Source organism: Dufourea novaeangliae, unplaced genomic scaffold (genome assembly GCF_001272555.1).
Source record: "Dufourea novaeangliae isolate 0120121106 unplaced genomic scaffold, ASM127255v1 scaffold96, whole genome shotgun sequence".
NCBI classification, from domain to species: domain Eukaryota; kingdom Metazoa; phylum Arthropoda; class Insecta; order Hymenoptera; family Halictidae; genus Dufourea; species Dufourea novaeangliae.
Window position 1 is genome coordinate 1,251,992 of NW_015373974.1, and position 23,144 is coordinate 1,275,135.

The 23,144-nt window shown below is 44.4% G+C and overlaps 1 protein-coding gene across 1 annotated transcript; it reads right to left on the reverse strand.

The window, feature by feature from the left end:
* Positions 1-1,147: 1,147 nt before the first annotated feature.
* On the reverse strand, positions 1,148-22,254 carry LOC107186958 (probable cationic amino acid transporter). Its single transcript, XM_015574931.1, has 13 exons — positions 22,108-22,254; positions 19,890-20,043; positions 16,442-16,672; positions 8,687-8,895; positions 4,399-4,570; positions 3,705-3,888; positions 3,204-3,328; positions 2,878-3,131; positions 2,554-2,796; positions 2,335-2,479; positions 2,168-2,261; positions 1,977-2,104; positions 1,148-1,530 (listed from the first exon to the last, which is right to left on the reverse strand). The coding sequence occupies exons 1-13, from the start codon at positions 22,252-22,254 to the stop codon at positions 1,148-1,150; spliced, it is 2,469 nt and encodes an 822-aa protein (XP_015430417.1).
* Between the last annotated feature and the right edge of the window lie 890 nt (positions 22,255-23,144).

The following is a 23,144-nucleotide window of genomic DNA, read 5'->3' on the forward strand; positions in this document are numbered from 1 at the left end:
CGCTAGGAATGATAATGGTCTTTTCACGCCCTCCGTCATCCGTGGTACACATTTTTCTATCTCCGTCGCTGACAGCCCTGCCTCACGTCTAGACGACGATTCTCTTCCCGCCGTGGGTTTTTTTTTATACAACTAGGTTAATAAATATTGCCGCGCGAAAATTATTTGCTACATTCGTCCCAAACAGTAGTCAACAAGTTCACCCATGGGAGACCCGCGGATTTGTGTATTTTGTTTCTTTTGTTTGACGATTTTCTCCAGAGAAAAACAAGGTTTGGTTTGTCTGGGTAGAAGAGGACGATCGAACGGTGTCGACTGGGGAAATTGACGTGAAATGATTAAGGGAAGCTCGGAATTTCGAAGCAGAACCTCATCGTCGACCGTCCATGCCTTCTGCCCAATGTTTCACTGGATTCGGAAAGACTGGAGTGGAGTTTATAAGTTATACGATGAAGACACTTGAGGCTAAACCAGAGCACAGTTAATGAATGCTAAAAATGAACAGGGACAATTTTTGGAGAGTAAATACGTTAAGGGATTCCACCTGAAGAACCACTTAGAGAAAGCTGTCCTATTTAATTCCACGGTTAGGTATCCAAGTACTCTCAGTCTCCACGAAACAGATCTAAATGGATCAGAGATTCCAATTACAGTTGCAATTTACACGAAACATGTTTAAGAGGACCAAGATCCTCTTTAGAGACAGTTTCAAATATTACCAGTATCAAGTGGTCTCAGTTGCCCTGAAACCTAACTACTCTGAACAACAGAATTACTGGGACGTAGATCTACCATAAATGTCCTCCAATCTAGCTTCCTGTCTCCATCAAGCAGCCCAAAGTCATGTTACATTAACAAACGTCCTCAAAGACGAGACAGACATTGCCTCCATCAAGAAACTTAAAAGAAGTTAAGGAATCTTCACAGGAGGAACGATATTCAAGATGTCAACACATGTCTCATCGCTAGACTGCGGATTCCTTGCATTTCTATCAATGAAAGACAAAACTTACATCAGATGCAGCGGGTTTTCTGGCACAATTCTGAACCCAACAAGATACTCAAGAGACCAAAGAAATACCTACATTCCCTACTGTCTCAATCCGCATTACTTTATAAAATGTTATTCTGCAGAAAAATCCGCAGTCTACTTAGTCCAAGTGCCCAAACCGCGAGCTCCCATAGGGTCAGTTTTTTTTTTCTTTTCTTTCGCCGGTGAACATTCGACGCCGGTCAGGCTTGCGCAATAAAACAACGACTGGCCACCGGACGTGTCCGGCCTTTGGCTCGGTGTACCACCGAAGCTCGTGCTAAACACCGGCTGCCCGAACGCGTCCAATTGCTGGCCCTCGTAGATACTGCGGTCAGAAGTCGCGTACGACGGCTGGTGATGCCCCTGTTGCTGTCGCTGCGAATCCGTCACTGTCAGCTCGATGTTTCCGGCTGCGGAGTTCTCGTCTAGGTTCTCGGACGTGTTGCCCTCCTCGAGGCTGCTGTGCTTTATGCCGTAGTAGAAGTACATGAGGAAACCTACAACACGGGTGGTCCGATTAATGTCAGGAAATTCTATTTGGTGCAGGAGGAAGCCTAGAATATAGATGGACTGATCAATATCTAGAAAATTTACTTAGTACATGAGGGAGCCTAGAAAGTAGGTGGTTTGAAGAATATCAAGAAATTCTACTTGGTGCAGGAGGAAGCCTAGAAGATGGGTGGCCTGATCAATTTCTGGTAATTCCACTTCCACGTTGACTAGAAATCAGTGGAGAAGAAAATGCAGGACGATGAACACTGATGATGCCAATTGGCGTCAAAGACCAGGGAACTACAGCCTGGATCTTGTTTGCATATGCAAGGTTATGCTTCAGAAAGTAGGAACCCATCCCAGTAACGTTTCGTTGATCTCAGACTTTGAGCACAGGCCCCAAACTCAGATATACTGACTGAACTGAATGGTAAACGTGTCTGGTTCTCACCGAGTATCATCCACACGGTGAATCTGATCAGCGTCAGGATGCTCAGCTTGAAGATGAGGTATATGTTCACGGTGACAGCGATCGCAGGGACGAACGGTAGCCCTGGGGTCATGAACATCATGCTGTTCCTGGAATACGACAGAGTTCTAGGACCCGATCCCAAAAGGGGTTTTAGTCCACGATTGACGTACCTGTTTTGTGGCTTTCTACTGATGGCGAGTAGCACCCCAATGATGGCGAAGAGGAAGAGAAACAGCATCAGCGTGGTGAACGTTCCCATATTCCCTGGAAAATTACCAGAAGGCTCAGAACAATGGACGTTATCAGATTCTCTTTAATAATATACTCGAGTCCTCACCCATGCCGCAAACGACGATCAGATCGAAGATCAGTATGAGCAGATAGAGAATCCCAACCAGCTTCATCACGTATCGTCCAGAGGCTTCTGTAGCTGGACCTCGGTCCACCCATGGGAAGATAGCAGGGCACAGATATTGTGCCGCCTTGAATTACATCGAGCAATTACAGTTCCAGTAGTACAGGGCTATAATTAATCATGCGACCCTAGTTCATCTACCTGTAGTCGACGTTGAAGGTAATTCAATGGCGGCCCTATAATCGGCGTGTTTCCAGGGTACTGATGAGCGCTGCCGCATGTGGAGGCAGCCGCAGCCGCGTGTACACTACCGTAGAATTTATTCTCGGTTCTATCGCTAACGAGGTATTGATCATCCTTGCCCAAACCCACCTCGTCCTCCTCTGCTCCGTAAGTGTCGTCAGAGTCTGGTGAGGAACTGTTACATCTCCTAACTCGTCTCACCTGGAAGATCATATTGACACCCTGAAGATTTCATTGAACGTATTGAAAGCATGTCAGAATGACGATAGATGATGATCGAACCATGATACGTTGACCGTTACTAGTCGTTGTCAGTTCTGATCCAGAGGTCTGAACGGTATTCAAAGCTGTGGACAGCTGATCTGGTCTCAGATCTTTCCCATAGGACACCTGACCGTTTCCCTGGGTCTCTTTAGTCGGTGATCGACACGGTGTCCTCAGACTCTGAGGCAGCAGCTCCACCAGGTTCGTCGAGTGGGGCTGGTAGCGGAGGATCAGCACGCAGGTGGACACCAGAGTGTAGGCCAGCAGTGTACCTAGAGATTCGGAGAAGAATTAAGGGAATGTAGGGAATAACGTTAAGGGAAGAATGATGCAAATGAACTCACCGATGGACATCATCTCTACTAGGACCTCCAATTGGATCAAGAGGGCAGCCATCGCTGCACAGACACCAGAGGTCAGTGTCGCTAGAGCTGGGGTGCCTGTTGTTGGCCACACTTGGCTCAGACTCCTGGTTACATAAAATGAAATATCGAGGGATCACTGGATGAAGAGGCTCTAAGACCTATCCTTAGATGCTCTAAGACATCTAAGACTTATCTAAAGGCTCTAAGATATCTCTAGAGGCTCCAAGACATCTAACACTCATTTCTACAGGTTCTAAAGCTTCTAAAACATCTCTAGAGACCCTACAACATCTATGACTCATATCTAGAGACCCTAAGACATCTATAAATGCTCCCAGACATCTCTAAAGGATCTGAGACATCTCTGGAGGCTCTAAGACATCCAAGGCTCATGCCTAGATGCTTTAAAACTCATTCCTAGAGCCCTAAAAGCTCAGGAGACACTAACTCATGGACTTAGACGATCCTGATGACCTTTACCTGAATATGAGGCCATCCTGAGCCATGGCGTAGACTATCCTAGGCATAGGGAACATGCTGCCAAACATGGAGACCGTCAATCCAGCCAGTGCACCAACAGCGACGATGTACTTGCACTTATATGCTCCGACCTGGCCGAACATCTCCACCAGGGCTGAGTCCTGGTCTATCTCGTCGTACGGAACTGGAAGTGGATCGGTTCAGTTATGTATCTGTCCATCAAGCAAACTTGCGTAAGAAGGTTATTTTTACATTGTATAGTGACGGTGTACTTGAAAAGACCGACCAGTGTTATTTAAAAGCATAACGAACCGTGTAACGTCTGTGACGAGGATAGGGGATCGCTGTGACATAGAAAGGATGGCCAGGGACGCGTAATGGGAGGTCAAGGATGGCCAAGGGCCTTTTATCCAGCGGATAAAATCGAAGTGACACCATTGAACCTTTAATAATTAATTACATTACTTCACAGACAGTATTTAACATTTATTATCTCTAAAGCAATCGCAGATAGTTGGTTCATAATTAGGCCAATAGTTCAGCAGTGATCACTGGAATATCTGGCTCTTGATAAATTCCTTTGAGAAATTCTACGACCTTGAAAAGATTCAGGGGATTCATTTTTGGAACGAGTACGTCGGATTCGTCTGTTGTTGGTGGCGACAAAGCCAGAATACGGAAACGATTCACTCACCAATCAACGTCAGCACCATGCTGCTCGTGACGTAGGCGATGAGAATTATGATCAACGACGAGACTATTGCGAGGGGGATGCTCCTCTTCGGGTTGGTCGCCTCTTCGCCGGTGGTTGCTATAATATCGAACCCGATGAACGCGTAAAAACACGTCGCCGCACCGGTGAACACCTGAAACCAGACGGTTTTCATTAATTTCCACTGAAAGTATTTGAGTACTGCATCTGAAAATTTACGAAAATGCTGTAAATGGATATTAAACATTGTGAACATTTGTTTCTGACGATTCAATCGATGAGAAAAACTTTTGGGGTTCAATGGGATTTGAACCCTGACCTTTTTGGTCGTGAGTGAAGACCCTGTCGGCTTTGTCGTTCAACCAACCAACGTAGAATTATTTTTTAAAAGCATATCACACCCAGGAATGTGGAATTAAAGGGTTAATTAACTCGGGAACTCACGGAGCAGAACTTTTTTTGTTTAATTAGAGTTCGTCACGGAAATATTTATACAACGAATCGAGGCAAAAGCTCGGAAGTGTAAAATTGCGAAATTAGATGGCTTTTGTTCCGAATGGACTCGAGCCGTTTAATTTTTCACAGCTCTCTAACATGCTGTTACGAATTCCTGATGCCTTCATGCGCTCGCAGTATAAAACTAACGTGCTTGGTCAGACGATTCTGAAGTCTTTGTGGCTCCAGAAACTCTGTAATTGAAGAGGAAAAGAATCAGAGAAAGTGGAGTAGCCCTGCAGTAGTACAAGTCAATGGCATCTGAGAAACATGTCTTACTTAAATATTTAATATAAAAGGATATTCACAAGATCTGGAGGCTGAAATCTAATTCTGGTTAAAGCTGTTCCATATCGACTCGAGGGAAGCTCAGGTAAAATTTTGCTGGGTCTGAAAGGAATTTGGTTTGAAAGGAAAAAACCGTCGTGGACGTGGGTGGTCGTCGCGTGACCCTGTAGTATTTCGCCCCTGCACACACAGCGATGGCTCACGCGACGTCACAGCGGAATGAATTTGCTCGTTAAAGGGCGTAGGGGTTGCTGCATCGTCTGCTGAAACTAGACCAGCTTTGGGTCAAAATGAAGAGGCTACTTGAACATCGAACGTATCGAATCCTTGAATTGAAAAAAGACAATTTTTTCCCATTCTGCAAACAACCCTTGCGTTGTCATCCCCCCTTGGCAAATATTAGCATGACCCAATTGCATGTTTAAATAAAAAGAAGGACGATATTAATTGTTCAGAGTTGGAAACAAGGGGTGGCCACCCTCAAAGTAAGACAAGAATTTCTTTGCACCCTTTGTGAACTTTTGAAGTTCACCCCCAGAACACCTTCTTACCTCGATACCTGATTGAATAGTGAAGCTTTACGACTCCAAAGAAAGAGAGGCTGTTCGTTAAAGGACTATTATTTGGTGGAATTATTATTCGGGGTTAATGGGAACCTCTTATGATTCAGGGGGTGGTCATTATCTTCTGATGGATTTCTGCACCCCCTTGGACCACTATCTACCCTCTTGTGTAACCACTTGTGCTCGAAGGGTGTCTTTGGTTACAGAGGGTTCGCGTAAGAAAGAAAAACGATTTTCTCACCCCCTGTACGGGGTGAGTTTTATCGCATTAATTAAAATTAATAATTAATAGCAGCCTGTTCCAAGCGTCTCGTTCCGTTGAAATTTCAACCCACCTGGTTGAAAGCAAACAAGCTCGAACCGCAATATGCATTAATATTGATCGTAAAATTACCCTAAGTGCTGATCTGTGAAACAACTTTTAAGAGGGGGTGGGAAAATAGGGTATATACGCACTGGATTACGTCACTATAAAAAAAAAGCCATAGAAAACCCAGGCAGGCTCGTAAGGTCACATAAAGCACCGAGCATTAAGTCTTTAATGTGGGGGTTGGAGGGTGCAAAAGAGGGTTGATTGCATTTATGGTCGAGAGAAATTTTAAGTGGAACGTACGAATAAAATTCTGTAGTTACCCTACAGATCTTTCCGCTGTAATTACATTTTTTTTACTGTCATGAACGGAATTGTAAACCTTAGGGGGTGTTTCCACCCCTCCTGGGAACCCTCGAAAGTTTCTTCTTCGTTCAACGTCTCCACGGAATCGCTGGAGAACCACGTGGAGGAAACCCACGAAACCAGGTCGACCGAAAGCACCGTTTCGAGCATACGGAAACAAGCAACCCCCAAAAGGGGGTGGTTTCGCCACGCCAGATGGCAACGTTGTCCCCGGTACGTGACACGGAGGAAGTAACACACGGTGAAAACGTGAAGATTAAAAATTCACGGTACGAGATCGTGCGAGAGCCTCTTCCACGGAAATTATTCATCGAACGTCGCTTATAAACACGCGACGAGGGGTTGTCGAGGGGGTGTATGAGAGAGACAGGAACCCAAGATGAAACTGTTGTCATTGGAATATATTTTTCTACTGTAACGACAGCCCTAAATTAATGTATAGGCAGTCAAAATCGAATTGATCTGGCGATGGAATAGAAAGGGGGATGATTTTTTTAGGGGTGAGAATGACTACTGAATGTGGAGCAAACCTTCTCAACAATAACTACGAAACAGACGATGTGAGAAAATTTTCTTTTTAACGAACGATTTGTCAGATCATAGGGGTGCAAAAGTATTTTAAAAATGGGGTTGAAACCACCCCAATTCTTCGTGAATTAAAAAATAGAATCCAGTTACAACAGTACTGTATGTGAATATCAGCATTCTTCCTCAACAAAATATTTTCAGAACAGAGGGGTGCAAGTGTATTTGAAAGATGGGGTTGAAACCACCCCAATTATTCGTGAATTAAAAAATAGAATCCAGTTACAACAGTACTGTATGTGAATATCAGCATTCTTCCTCAACAAAATATTTTCAGAACAGAGGGGTGCAAGTGTATTTGAAAGATGGGGTTGAAACCACCCCAATTATTCGTGAATTGAAGAATGGAGTACAGATATTTGTTTAAAGTTGTGGTGCTTGAATGTTGTCATCAGGAAATGGAATTACGTTACAGATTCCGGTTGCACCCTTAAACAATTCAACCCCCACCGCTCTAATTCCGACCAGTTCGTTCCACACGTTTCCCGTGAAGCCGAGATTCCTACGGAGCGTGAATTCGAGTTCCCTTCTCCCCACCGTCCCTCGTCTGTCCACCAGATGCACCCGGTTTCGACGTTGAAGCCCATCTGGTGCAACAAGTTTGCCATTGTTCCCAGAGTTTCCGCAAACCACGGGCAAAAAAGCCGACGGCTCGAGGGGTTGAAAACGGAGACCGAGAAAAGGGTGCGCGAACCAGCGAAACAGGCATCGTGGTTGTGAACGTCTGACGGACCACGGACTGCCTTCATTTTTGCCCGTCTCACTCTCTTGGATACAATTCATCGTGTTTCACCTGGTGCTTGAAGATATCTTGTTACGTTCAAGGGGTTGGTTTGTCCGGTGATTTTACAGAGGGTCGTTGTAATTGTGTTATAGGTTTGAATACTTGGTTATTGTTACTTTTCATGATAAAGCAAATAATAGTGAAGTTTGTGTATGGTCAGGCAAGGGGAATAGGCACTATTATATCAGGCAATGAGGAGACAGAGATTTCTGAATTAGAAAAATAGGGTAGTAATCTTTCATATGACTGTCATTGGTACAGTGATGAGTAACCTGTTCCAATTGAATAGAAACCTTGTGTGGATGGTCAAGTGGAGTGGTTACTTTATTTAGCAAGTCGAGTAGGTATTTCATAGGATCAGACAAGTGCAGTAGGCACTTCATAAGGTCAGATAAGTGGAGTAGGAACGTTATATAGTCAACCGAGTAGTGTAGGTACATTATATAGTCAGCCAAAGTGGAGTAGGTACTTCATATGTATGACTATATTTAATCAGGCAAGTAGTATTCCAGGCCGCATATGCACACACGAGTGAAATAGATACGCTGTATGGTCGGACTAGTAGTAATAGAGACCATATCTGCCCAAATCAATGGAATAGGTACGTTATATGGCGAGACAAGTAGTAATATACGCCATGTCTACCCACACGAGTGAAGTGGGTGTATTATATGCCCAGACAGGTGATAATACAAACCCTATAACTACCCACATGAGTAACACAGGACCACCATAAGTCAGACGCGACGAATGTATCATCTGTACTCTCTCTTATACGAACGTAATTTCGGGAAATAAGAGTCCCAGTAGTTTTAATCAAGCATTGGTCAGAAGGTGATTGCTTAATCAGGTAATTTCGAGTAATTCCATGGTACTTACACCACTCCAGCCGTAGGGACGGAAGCCTTCGTGCTCGGACCAATTGCTGCCGTTCACGTAGAACATCCCTGCCGCCATGATGAACACCCACACGGACAGGTTGATGGCGTTCAAAACGTTATTGAACACCAGGGATTTCTTGACGCCCGCGGCCATCAGCAGCATCATCAGTATGGTGATGACGAACGCTAGGAAATCGGGCGGTCGACCTGAAAGCACCGCAAGAGCACGTATATTGCGTGTCATCGAAACAGACGACGCTGGACACGTCGTCACCGACGTGATCCGAGGACCAATTGAAATTATGCATTAAAATTCTCCCGGCACCAGGCCACCCGAAACTTTCCAGAGGACATACACGTGTCAGTATCTGTCCGTGCGTCGACACGGATAAATGTAAATCCTAGACGGGCTGGCGCAACCCAGCGGAAGTAAATCTACATCATTTCCGGTTCCCTGATCCGACGTACGGAATTTTGAATGGCAGGCACCAGAAAGTCCCAGGTGTTATTAGAAAACATGGACACGGTCCAACGGAAGGAATTTCGGTCTTCGTTCGAAAATTGAATTCCGTTGATTAACCTCATATTTTTCGACGATTTTCGAACCGATCCATCTGCAATTTTCATAGGATCAGGGGGAATATAGAAAGGTCACCCTGGTCAGAGGAGAGACATTGGAATTGACCGTTGTTTAGAAGTTTCTGCACCACGAAGAAGCGAAACGAGCATAGCAGCGACCCAAATTTCCCTCGGCTGGCCCGTTAATGCGAAATTATTCCCTTTACGTGTCCCGTTTAGGGATCGGCCGCGCGCAGGAAGGCCGACGATTGCCGGACGGAAGGTAGGGCCGGATCTAGTGGAATCAATTTCTCCGTTGGGAATCCAATTTTTTCTTTTCTCGTCTATCGATCGTTTCCCCGCGAAGTTTTATTCTATTCACCGTCCGCTTTGCAAACGGAATTCAAGTTGTTACTAAGAAAAAGTTTGTTGCAGGCTTGTACCTGGATGGACAAGTAGTACGGGTCGATATTTAGTCAGACAAGTAGTACGTCTTGATGATTAGTTAGTAGTGAGTATCAATAATAATGCAAATATAATAAGTCCTTCTTCAATTTAATACCAATAAACATTTCTCAATAATAAGTCAGGCAAGTAGTATGCCTCAATGTATGGTCAGGCAAGTAGTATGCCTCCGTGTACGGTCAGGCAAGTAGTATGCCTCGATGTACGGTCAGGCAAGAAGTATGGGATCCGTATTTGGTCAGGCAAGTAGAGTGTATCAACGGGTAGTATGAATCAATGACATGTCGTACATGTAGTAAGAGTCAATCATATGTAGTACACGTAGTATCAGTCAATTACTGGTCAGACAAGTAGCGTAAATCAACGATAAGTCAAACAAGTAGTAACACAAAATATCCAGATAGATAGAATAAATATCCTACTAATAGTATCTTTACATTTTGATCCAATAAACGCGCCGAATTCTGAGGATTGCCGTACGGAAAAATCAGATTGAATGAAATCAAGTTCTCTACCGAACATCCAGTGTTTTACATCCCGATTGACCGTCTTCGCCCTGACGTTTTTATTTATTTCAATCCTGTATCCTCGTGCTCTGGAACGCTCGGCATTATCCATTTTCGCGCTCGTTTCGCCGGCTTGTCAGTCTCGGTCGTCTTTTTGTCGTGTTCGCCGCCCCGGTGTCAAGTGTTTTTGGCGCCAGGAATTTCCGTGCTATGTTTCCCGGACAGACAGAGAGAGGGAGAGTTAACTTTTTGTGAAAAAAAAAACATTTGAATTGATCTGAGTGGGAAAGGCTAGTGAAATGGACATTTGGAAATATGATGAAAAATTTGGATTCCTAAAATAGAGGATCCTCTAATTGCCACCTCGAAAATGTCCCTAACGGTTTCACTTCAAAGTAAAAAAATTTCCAAATTCGGATAAAATTCCAGGGAAGAGTACCATCTGCCGAATCCTTATTCCATTTTTCCCAGAGGAATAACAGGTGTCTGAAAATCATGACCTATGTTACCTAACTCGAGCTATTTAAATCCAGTACAGCCTGAAACGTGAGACGTCAGATTGGAACGAGGACGGCCAGAGGCGATGGAGAAACATATTTCCTATAGAAATCCAACGTGAACCCGAGAAATAGGCCACAGACAGCCTGACGGAAAAATGAAAGCGTCAAACTAAAGGAGAGAACGTCGATCATCAGGCCAGGTGATAATAATAGCACCGATCCAGGGCTTTTGGAGCTCACCCTCTTTTATTTGGAACCCTCTACGATGGACCAGCTGGCTCATTGTACCTGTCTGATACAAGAAGAAGGACAATTAAACTCAGAAAGTAAATTTATTCTTCAACCTGATACGAATCTTCAAGAGACTTCAGCTACCCAGACAAAACTACATCCACTAGTTTCTAACACTTCCACTGACAGTAGCTATAGGCTCTAGGCCCAAACTAGGAGTCCAGATAGGATACTACACACACGTTTACCAGCTAGACCAAAAATTTCTGAGCCTGATACCCTAAATATAAGGACTCCTCAAGAGGCTTCAGCTACACTCACTGGCCTTCAACGATTCTACTGATGGTAGCTAAAGGTTCTAGGTCCAGATAAACGACTACTCTCACGTGTACTAGCCAGACTAAAAATTTCAGAACCTGATACCTTAAATATAACGAATCCTGAAAAGCCTAGAGTTACCCCAACAGAAGTGCATTCACTATCCAATGCTTCTGCTAAAGGTAGCTAAAGTCTACAGGACAAAACTAGGCTACTGCACTCACGTTCGCCAGCTAAACCAGCTTCATCAACGCCCATTGATAGCCACTGAGGGTGAAGTGGGGCTAAGGTATGTTCATCTGCATGCCCTGGCTGATAAAGTGGACCATTGACCAGCAATCAATCTCTAAACGCATCAAGCGGTCGGTTAAACATAAAAACTGCCAGTCAGGCAACAACCGTTCAGTTGACCGATCACAGAACGACACCGACTGCGAAATCGATTGGACCGACGCCTCCGATCCGTGCACCTAGACCCAATCGAATTACAGTTTTACCAGTGACGCTGAAGGATCGTTCTTAGTGGCTCAGAAAAATTGGCTCTGTTGGAGTCAACCGCCTAGTGAGATCTGCTGAGTAATTCGACCTGGAAACAATGGCTTCCGTTGGAGGATGATCGAAGGAACCTAGGAGACGATCAAAGAGTTAGTTTGCGAGGGGAAATCGAGGCTGGTCGGGGAAAAGGGAAAAAGGGCGAGGGGCGAGCTCAGGTGGGCAGGTTAAAGAGCATCGAAGTATGCGGCTTCGCGAACCCCGTTTCGGATCGATGAGGTCCACAGGTGCTAGACTTCATCCGCGCAAGCGCCCCTCTTACACCCCCTTCAGCCTTTTGTTATCCCCGGAATCCACCCCTTACGCCCTTCCAGAGCTTTTTCATCCCTCTTCCTACTCTTGTTCTTATTTCCTCGCGACTACGGGGTGCTCTTCTCTTTGGTCATCTTTGAGGATCGGCCCTTCTGTCTAGAATTATTTTTTCGTCACCCTGTATGTAATTGTATTTTCGATGCAATGTGATTAACGCTGGTGTTGACAGAACCCATACCATAGGTAGCTTAACTGAGATGAAAGAATTTATTCCTACAGGGTGTTTTTTACTCACCCTGTATATGACCTGGCTTCCTTCCTAATTAGATTATGTTTCCAGGGTATTAATACCGTTATTACCATAATTTCATATCGTGGAGCTTACCGTAAAGTTGACGTATAATTTCGAATAATTCCGTTGGTTATGTCCCACCCGGTATGTAACTTCGTATTATCCCGACCATTTTCCATTTCAAACACGGAATAACACGGACCAGGTCACGATTGTTATTCTTCGTAAGAACCCAATTAGTCACCAGGAATGATCCCTTTGTTTACCTTCCAATGGCTCCGCTGTCCTCATGGATCTTTCGAATTATTCGATCAAGGATCACGGGTTAATTTTGTGTTATCCCTAGTTCCTTTCAGCAATATTTACCAAACACTTGCCCCGACACACTCGATCCAGGCGAATTATTACCGTTAATCTTGCGATCCGTTGGTCGGTATTAAAAGGTCACCCGTTACGTCGCCACGAGGCGTGTCTTATCAGGATATCGCGCGAGTTGCCGTGACTCGTTAAGCATTTCTTGCACGGAGATGCAAGTTTCTTGTTGTTCCGGCGAAAATTTCTTCGGCCCGGTCTGCTCGAGAGGGTGGACTTGATAATTTGCAGGGGGTGGAAGTAGCTTCGCGAATTATTTTCGTCGTGGCTCAGGAGCCAACGAAACCTCGTCGACACCGTTTTCGCTGTCCACGAGTGGCAAGGACTCCTTTAGAAATTTCTCCACGATTTCATACACTCGACAGACAGAGAGTCGAGAATGCACTGAATTTAAATGTTCTCCCTTGTTCGACCTATCTAGTCGTCCAAGTAGAATAAGGACGTATGTGGGCAGACGAGTGGTATAAGGCGTAGGGAGTCAGACAAGTGGAACAGGGGAAACTATATGAAGTCTAACCGATGAACTAAGAAGAAACAAATAGAATAGGGTCAATATTTGAACAGAGGCAAGTGTTGTTTTACAATTAAATTTCGTAGTAACATTGTCAATGTAGAAACGAGACTTATATGGTCAGACATGCGGAATAAAAATAAAGGAACAAGTAAAATGGGTTAATATTTGGTCGGACAAATAATCTTGCCTGAAATACTTTACGATAATTACTTTGGAATTGGTAATTTATGTTTCAGAAGTAATTTCTCTTCGTCGGTTTACTCGCCAGAGCTTCCCTTAAATATTTCAGCGACGGGGAAACCTCGTATCCACTCGCGGCCACCAACGCAGAATTTCCAGAAACCGGAGTGAAATGTTCATGCATAAATACTCGAAGGATTTACATGTTCCTCTGGGCAGAAAGTCCATGGAACATATCCCTCGAGGCTTACTACCCTTGCGTTTAAAAAAAAATGTAAAATAGGGCACCGTAGTAAACACACAGGATACGAAACAGCCTCCCAGGCGAACGCAACACTTAGAAGATAAAAAAAAGTAATGAAAGAGTAACCGAAAGAACCGTAAAAGTTTCCCGTAATCGACTGCGTATACGGAAGTGTGGCGTGAAAATGAAAAAAAAAAAAAAACAAAAAAAAATTGTGCAGCTAGAAAATAACAAGGGAGCATCGAAACGGGCGGGAACATTTAAAACTCGTATCCCTGGAGGATTTCGAGACGGGAAATCGATTAGTATCGCCTCCACTATCCGGTAACAACAGGAGGAAATCGGAGCTCGTCTCACGAAAGAAAGACGAACGGCTCTGGCCGGAATATTGAACGGGAAGGTTCTGTTCGTTCCCACGCTCGTAAACATTCCATTCTCTATACATAGTCTCTCCACTGGAAATACGTACAACTCCTGAAAAACGAGGAACTCACAGATAAATCCACCGACCGTCATATTTTTTTGGGGTCACCCCATATAATTTAACACCTAGGACATATGTACAACTCCTCAAAAAAAAAAGGAACTTACAAATAATTCCATCAAACTTCCTAGTTTTTTAGGGACACCCTATATAATTCACCACTTAACCACTAAGGAAATATGTACAAGCCCTGAAAAAAGAGGAACTCGCAAATAACTCCATCAGAGTTTTACTATTTCTCGAAGGACACCCTATATAAATCAACAACACAAAGATTTTTAATTTTTGTAAATTTTCGGATTGGAGGGGATAAAAAATCGATATTAGTTGTTAGCCGCGTGAAAAGGACCGACGGGGGAAAGAGGTTGGTTCGCCGCTAAATTAATTTCATAAAATTAGATCAAGCCTCTCCGACCAGGGGTTTGTCATCCGCCGCGATAAGCGCGACGGAACGCGATTATCAGACGCGCCACCCCCCACCCCCCTACGCTTGGAGCCTGTTTCGCGAGGAAAAAAATTCCCTCGCACCACGAACGCAATTTATCCTTACAATCTCCTCGCGAACCTCTGCGCCAGTCCTGTAGTGCAACGACCGCAACAGAGGGAGAATTGTTTCGCAGAATGAAAATTCCGAGTACCATTCGAAGGGGAGTGACCTGGAATATGGTCAGACGGTATGGAAGTGATATAACTTGGTGTTGGGTCAGACGAAAGTGAAATGATCCTTTGTTCCGAAAGATTGTATCCGTGAGATGTAACTATCTATTGTGAGATCTTCTAGAAAAAAATTCGGAAAAGTAGCTCGATATATGGTCAGAAATTCTGCAAGTGATGCAGCTACATATTTGGTCAGGCGGATACAAGAAGTCAAAAGGAAATGGCCATAATCAATAGAAGAAAGGATAATACCTTTTACTGGAGCCAACAAATAGAATATCCTATTTCTGGATCTATTTGAGGGGAGTGACTGCATGAATGGTCAGACACGTGCCAAGTTGAATGACCTTTCGTATAGTCAGCCACTACTCGCTTTAATGTATCCATAAAGTAACGATCCTATCACCGGATAGTCCATTATATTTTGTGCAATATACCACAAAAGAATGATCCAACGAAGTAGAATGAACGACGTCGCGGCTCGCACACAACAATTTCTTCTCGGAACAACGGAGTAGAATGAACTCCGGGCTGGAATCGATACGACGCAAATAGAAGGACGTTCTACTTTCCGAACGTCAGTCACCGGTAGAATGATCCCGTACGGAGCTTCTCCATCTTCGAGTAGCGTCGGGCGCACCGTGATTGATACCAAGAAATTGTGGAGTGACCTACCACTTTTCAAGCATCCGTCAGTGGTGCATCCAGGCTTTTAGTCGGACAGGTGAACCCGATAAATCATACTTGCGTTTCGACGTGCGGCATCGATCCATCCGGCAACACACAGCCGACGCAGTAGAATAATCCCCCGCGTGGCCAGACCGGCCAAGTAGAAAAAAAAGGGGTTCAACATGTTCCCGTCGACTGTCAAGTGAAATAAAGTCATACATCATCCGGCTATTACAAGCAGAAAATCGTTCTTTCCAGGCACGGCACACGAGATCTTCCTTAATGACTTTGAGCCACGGAAATCGTAGACCTTAACTACTTGGAGGATCGAGAAACGCTACGGAATACTATTTAAGGAAACCTGGACGGATTTGTACAAACTGGCCCAATTCTTCTGTTCACCAATTTTTGATGTCCGTTATTTTTAGAGACATGGAAAAAGTTTATATACAAAAATTGTATAATTCAGTCAGGACCATAACGCGTTGGTGGCATTTTTTTCCAGGTTGAAAGTTTCCGGAGATTACATCATTCTATTTTTCTTGAATAACACACTATAACGTTTTATTTCCAGTAGAATAACGGACGTCTACGTGACTTCAACGACCTCTAATAAAAAGTTACTCAACAACAAATAAAATAAAGCACATAACTCACTTTTTACTCCTTTATTTATTGTCGAATAACCGTGTATCGGAGGTCGTTGAAATCCCTTAAATGTCCGCTATTTTACTAGGAATGAAAGGTAACAACTTACCATTTAAAAAAATACCTTGAAATTTCTGAAAATCCTGCATCTGCAAAAAACAATTGTCACTGGCACGTTATGAGCACCATTGTACCGTACAAGTTTCGTAAATAAATTCGTTCTATATCCCTAAAAATAACGGAGATATTCCGGGTGAACGGAATTATTGTAACACCCTGTATAAGGTGGAGAAAGAGACATTACGACTCACCGAATATGGTTCCCACGCTGTTCGCGATCGCGCTGGAAACGGCGCCCTCGGACAGGGCGTCCAGGCAGGCGCTAAGGGCGCAGGCACACGCGCTCGTGCCAATAAGGTACTCGAGAACCATGTTCCATCCGATAATGAATGCTATTAATTCCCCCACGGTCACGTAACTGTACATGTACGCGCTCCCAGTCGTGTGAGGCACTCGTACTCCGAACTCGGCGTAACATGCTCCTGAAACACAACAGAAAAATTCAAATTCACAACGTTTCCCGCTAAAATCAGCCTTCTACAAATACGCCTGACCTCCAAATGACCTTGCCCAATTGACACTGGTTGTGTAGAGATATTTAACCCTTTAATGATAAAATCCTAGTAAGATATAGTTCCCTTAGTTAGTGCAAAAAGGTATCAATGTTTACGGACATCACTTAGAAAATTTATTAAAATAAATATTCAGCAAATCAAAAAGTGGGACACCCTGTATAAAGTAAGAAAAATACAAGTTTAAGAGACTAACTGCTTTTCACCCGTCTGAAAGGAGGAACAAAAAGCTCGGGTCAGATCGGACCCCACCTTACCATTTGTGGGTTAACCAGACTACGTCAGCAGATACGCATTATATCAGTAGTCCTTATAGAAACTGTGGGCAGCCACCCTCCAAATTTCTGATGACGTCAGAAGGCCGTCATTCACCAGCCCACGCAGTGGCGTGACGTCAAACCAGCCCGAAAAAGATACGGAAACGTTTAGCCATTGTACCTCGAGAGCTGGTTCCGGCCCAATCCCCTACAGAGCAGTGTCTCCCAACGTGGCGTGTACGCCCCAACTAGGGGCAATTTGAAAATTTGGAGGAGCAATTAGCAGATCATTGACATTCATCACCTCATCAGAAAACAGTTTTACCTATACGCCTTTTAATTTGAAGCAGCAGTCAATGTTAAACTCGTTCCGTACATGGTTCACCACAGTATATCCTCGATGAGTGCTCGAAGGCTCTGACAAGGAGAGGTCTCCAGGTATTACGCTGACTTTTCAATGAGGTTTAGAGCCTACTAAGGAGCCTTGGGACTCTCATCGAGGATTTACTGTATATGGGGGCACCAAAACCTGAGTGCTTATTCACTCTAAAGGTTTTAATGACCGCTCCCCAGTGGGGGGATGACGTCTGAACACTCAGTAGAACCTTCGGACACTCATCGAGGATTTACTGTATGATTCTAGGCAATATCAAGATCTTTGATACGTGCAAGTAGGACAAGATCAAAAAAAAAAGTTGGGAAACACTGCCCTACAGGTTCCACATCCCCCTTAGTTCGCTACACATCCCTGGGCTCCATTATTCATCGGGCGCAAACGTGAACGGTAGGGGGGTAGAGGATATCAGCGCGATCTCAACAGAGAAACTACGCTTTACCATCCCCTTGGCTGGCGTGGCATCGAGCCCAGAAGCCCGGCCAATCGACCCGGCGATATATCCTGTCTCTGGCGATCCTCGCGTGTCTCGAAAGACGCGCCACCCACCCCAGGAAGCATCGCAACCACCCGTCGTACGGGCCGATCGTAAATCTAATCCGACGTTATTCTACGCCTGGAACGTCGAGCAGCGCTACCTGCGTCAACGCTTGCTCTCGGCGATACGTGTCAGAGATGGGAAGACATATAATGTAATAGGATCAATATTTGGTCAGACAGTTGTTCTTACGCAGGCAAATTCTGGTAGTAATTACGTTCGAAGTGGAAAAGATATGTGTGTGGTCAGACAGGTGGAACAGAAGCTTCTATAGTCAGCCAAGTGGAAAAGATATTTATATGATCAGCTCAGAGCTAACATCTGCTCTAGAAAGTAGAATAGGGTCAACATCCAGCCGAACAGGTGTTGGTATGCAATTAAAATTCGTAGTAATTACTTTCAAAGTGGAATACAGGCTTGTATTGTCAGACAAGTGGGACACGAGACTTGTACGATCTCTGACAGAGAAATCGAAACGGAACAAGTAGAACAGGGTCAATGTTTGGTTAGACAGGTGCTGTTATGCAATTAAATTTTGTCGTAACTACTTTCAAAGTGGAAAAGAGAAGACGTGTAGGGTCAGACGTGCAGCACGAGCTACAGAATTCAAGTGGATTGCAAGTAGTAGAATGATAGAAAGATAAACTAGTGGCGGTTATAAGAACCAGTTCATAAAATTTGCGATAATTGACTGTATACCTATAAGTAGAATAGGGAATTACATGGCCAGACGTGTACTGAAAAGGAAGGAAGATGAACTAGGGGGCGTTTGTAACAACCACTTCACAAAGTTCAGAGTAATTGCCTGTGTAGGTGTAAGTAGAATAGGAAATTATATGATCAATCGACGTCAATTTAATTACAGTTGTCTTTACTTGGCTATGTATAGGTCGTGATAAATTGAATTGTGTCAGTGACAATGAAGTAGCCAAAGTCCCTATATAGTCAGACACAGGGAAGTAACAAGAACCCTATAAATCAGACATAGTGATGTAGTGACACTAGACCAACCTATGATTACGTCAAAGTTACGTCCTCAATTTGCCGATTGAATCTTCGTTCACTCAAGTGTAAAGATAACATAGTGTAGCGCCTAATCGCACGTAACAGAAACCATAAGAAACTCACCAGTGATCAAAAGAGGTATAAGTGGAGTGGAATCATTTATGGTCGGACTCTATTATGCCTATCAAACAGAATATAGTCGAGTGTATAGAACGGATATAATAGGATTCGTACGTGATCGGAAACGTGTAAGTAGAAGGGGTTCGCGTTTGGTCAGACGTCGGTAAGATAAACAGAATCATCTGAAATCGAACACCACGAGATAGTACACAGCTCAAGAATTTATAGTAGGACACGGATATAATTAAATCATAGACAAGTGGAATTCGCAAGTGGAATAATTCTGCGTTAGGTCAGACGTAGAGATTATCCTTTCATAAGAGATATTTTTGTAAGACGAATCACTTATTTATAATCACAGCTAAGTGCATCCAGAATTTCGGTTCCGGATTCACAATAATTGCTCCAGTGTCTGACACAACGTGGTACTTTACCACTCAATTTTTCCACCGGTACAAAGCGGATCCGGGTAGAAGGCGGCCACGTACTTTAAATTTCTGTAAGTAGAAAAGAATTGGATTTCCCAACGTTTCCTGGCGCAGAACCGTTCCTGACAGCCTCTGCACGGCCCTTCCGGTACACAACTCCTCTTTAAATCTAATCCGACACCGTTACATACACCCCTGGTAAATTCCTGTTGAGAATTCCTGTCGCTACAGGGAAGTAGAAAACGTCGTCTGAGCACCGTTCAAGACGTCACTTCTCCTCCAAGTGATGAATCTTTGTTGAAAACATTATAAATTCCATTTCATTTCTTTTTAGGAGGAACAATGTTGAGTGGAATGATTTGGGTGGATCAAGGGGTGAACTTACCAGAAAAAATAGAAGCAATGGCCGCAATAATGAACGAGATGACGACGCCTGGCCCGGCGACACTGCGCGCCACCATCCCCGCGACAAGGTACATCCCTGTCCCGACGCAGGAGCCAACCCCCAAGGACGTCAGGTCCAGAGTCGTCAGGCACTTCTGTAACGTAGAAAAATATCTAAACTTCACGATATTCCGGTGACACGTTTAATCAGAGTTGCTAGTAATAGCAGTTACTAATTAATCATTCAAGTGGAGATCTCCGAAAATAGAATTACGAGATATATCATCACTCTAGTGTCCAGTAGTAGAGTACTATATAATGTCAGACAGAAATTAGAGATATATAAAGTAGAATAATCCCGACATTGGTCGGACTGGCATTAATGTATATTATCGTCCCTAAAAAAGCACCCCTTTAGCTTCTACTAACCAAAAAGAAAATGCATAGTTTCGATTAGACTCGGTTCAAGTAAAATAACCTTACGCATAGTCAGGCCAAGAAAAATCTGGTGTTACAAATCAAACAAACCACACCCGATAATCCACTTGACGAACGCTAAAAATGTATTTACAGGCCAGATTCGTGGCCCAGTTCCATCGAACAAAGAGCCCCCGTTGTGCGCCTGTTTCAATCCGAAGAACCCCAGCGACTTTTTTTTTTTTATAATAGTCGATATATCCGAGGCGATACTTGTACAGAATTTCCAACAAACTTCTATCCACCGTTGGAACAATAGCCCCAGGGTCGCCCTGAGTGGGTGGTTGGAGGGTGAGCGTTTCGAGGGTCGGTCTCCGGTCACGCCTAAACAGCTCGAGGAACTTTCCCAATAAACGAAGCCCCCGGATCCGCGGATATCGCGCGGTTAAAGCGCGGTTCGATGCGCGACGGCTGTTTCCGAAAGGTCTGACCTAACACTCGCCCCCTCCCAGGGGAAGAGGAAGAGGAGGGTGAGTGGAAACGGCGAAATCGATCGAAGGAATCGTCCCTGTATTTGGGGGTGAGTTTCCACGAATGTTGTATTTTTTACCCCTCGGTTACGAATCTTATTAATAATTCCTTACATAGGTAGGGGTGACCACAGGGGGGCCGAAAACGGAGAGCTTCAGCACCCTCCAGACTGGGGGATTGTTGGACCCTTCTCAATTTGAAGCAAACTTCCTTTACTAAACTAATCGAAAACACGTTCGTGAATGTGTAGAGTAGAAAAAGAAGACCTTTTCGCGAAGTTTTCATCCCCTATGTAGAGACTTCCGACCCTGAACACCCTCTAAGTAGGTGTTTCTAACCCCTGACACTTCGTAAGTAGGGTTCTGTGCCCCTCAGTAACCCCCAACTAGGAGTTTCAACCCTTCAATACCTCCCAACTAGGGATTTCCACACCTTAACACCCTCTAGTTAGGGGTTTCCATCCCTTAACCCCCCTAACTGAGGGTTTTCACCCCTTAACACCTCTCAGTTAGGGATGTTCGCCCCTTAACATCCCCTAACTAAGGGTTTCCACGCCCTTAAGATCCTCTACTTAGGGGCTTCCATCCCTTAACCCCCCATAACTAGGGGCTTCCATCTCTTAACACCCTTTACCAAGGGGTTACACCCCTTAAAACACCCTAAAACTTCCTTTTCACTTCTCGACACCCCATATAATAACGAGAATCGGGTGAAAAAGTTAGAAAACGAGCGGAACAAGATTGAAGGACAGGAAAATTAATTTCCCATCAGGTTCTCCCGGAGATTGATCACGTGGCTTGAAGGAGCCAGGCCTTCGCGAACGATTCGCCCACGACTTCGCGGGCAAGGGGTTGAAAAATCCCGTTAAAAATAGCTCGTGGAGATCGATATACGGCAGGGTGGTGAATCCGTGTTCGCGCGGAAGGCGTCTTTCCTTGGAGATTCAGATAGGAAGCGAAAAATAGACGAGTATCTTAGCATTGGACGGGGGATTGGGGGATGGAATTGGTCGCACAGGGGGTGGGTTTTTACAGACCGGCTCGTATTTTCTTTCGTCTTGGCTATTTTTAACGTCCTTCCCTTGTGATACGGACAAATAAGGATCGTGTGACGTGGAGAATGTGCTTCCCACGCTGCATGGTAGCTTTAAAGAAGTAGTTGATGGGGAGGGGGGTTGATTAAATTGTCAGACCATGGTAGACTGATGAAGTTTCGCGGCTGGATCGATGAATGACAGTTCTGCCCGGCTAGAAATTGCGAAAGGGACTCGCCTGTAATTTCTGCTTCGACTCGGTCGGATGCAACGGCTCCGGTCCACCCTTCCCGTGCTCACCCTGAAGGCTGTCCACATTCTTCGTGCGTATGAACTTCCCGAAGAGCTCCAGACCCTTCTCCCGGTCCATCAGTTTCATCTTCATTCTTTTGTCCTGAAAGCAGAGAAGATCAAACGTTACCAACGGGACGAGCAAACAGATAGAACTACCCTCAGTGTCTCTCTAGTACTCCATGTCCCTTTTGGGGTAACTTTTCCCTTTCAATCCAGTTATGGAGAAAGTTTTGTGGGGCGAGGAAGGGGAGCTGTTCGAGTCCCTTTTCAGTGGATCTAGAGTTTTCGAGAGGACAATTTCCCTGGGGTTAGAGATCTGTTTGTGATCAGACCTGTGTGAGCAGAAGTAGTCGGTCTGTGGTTAGTCATTCAGTGGAATAAGCTTCTCGGTGGTCAGACCCCATTAGGAGAGTAACTCTGTGTACAGTCAGCCACGAAGTAGAATAGAGTTCCTATGATCAGAACATTGTGGTAGTAACAATACCTGGTCAGAAACTTACAATTAATGGCAAAATTTGTAAGACAATCAGTGGAGGAAGACGTTACTGGTCAGGCATTAAGTGGAAGAACATAGCTGCAATCAGACCTCATATGTGATACAACAGAATAATTGGTCAAACATTTGTCAGTAGACTAAAGGATTGTTGTAACAGGATAATATATTCTTTTTGGATCCTGAGACCTGTGACTTTCGTGTATTTTACAGTTCCAGAGTCAAAGTGGTAAGGATCAAGTAAATAGAGGACGAAAGGTGACTAGAAAGGCGACAGGGAATGAAAGCATGGGGATGAAGGATTATGCAAAACCGTAAATACCATGGATAATCGGTCGCCAAAGCAAGCATTGTCCAGAGCGGCAGTCGCAGCTTTGCAGAAATAAATAATTCACGGCTCACTCCACCCGTGAAAGTGCCACGAGCTCGCATGAAAATGACGCTTATGTCTCCGTCTGGCTAATGGAATCCTGGAATATCATCTGATC

Bases quoted from the DNA above. Each gene is read 5' to 3' on its own strand.
- LOC107186958 (XM_015574931.1), bottom strand. From the start codon at position 22,254: ATGAAGATGAAACTGATGGACCGGGAGAAGGGTCTGGAGCTCTTCGGG. The intron at 20,044-22,107 runs GCGAGTCCCTTT...TCTACGTTACAG, and splicing joins AGTCGAAGCAGAAATTACAG to AAGTGCCTGACGACTCTGGA. The intron at 2,797-2,877 runs GTTCGATCATCA...ATGATCTTCCAG, and splicing joins GTAACGGTCAACGTATCATG to GTGAGACGAGTTAGGAGATG.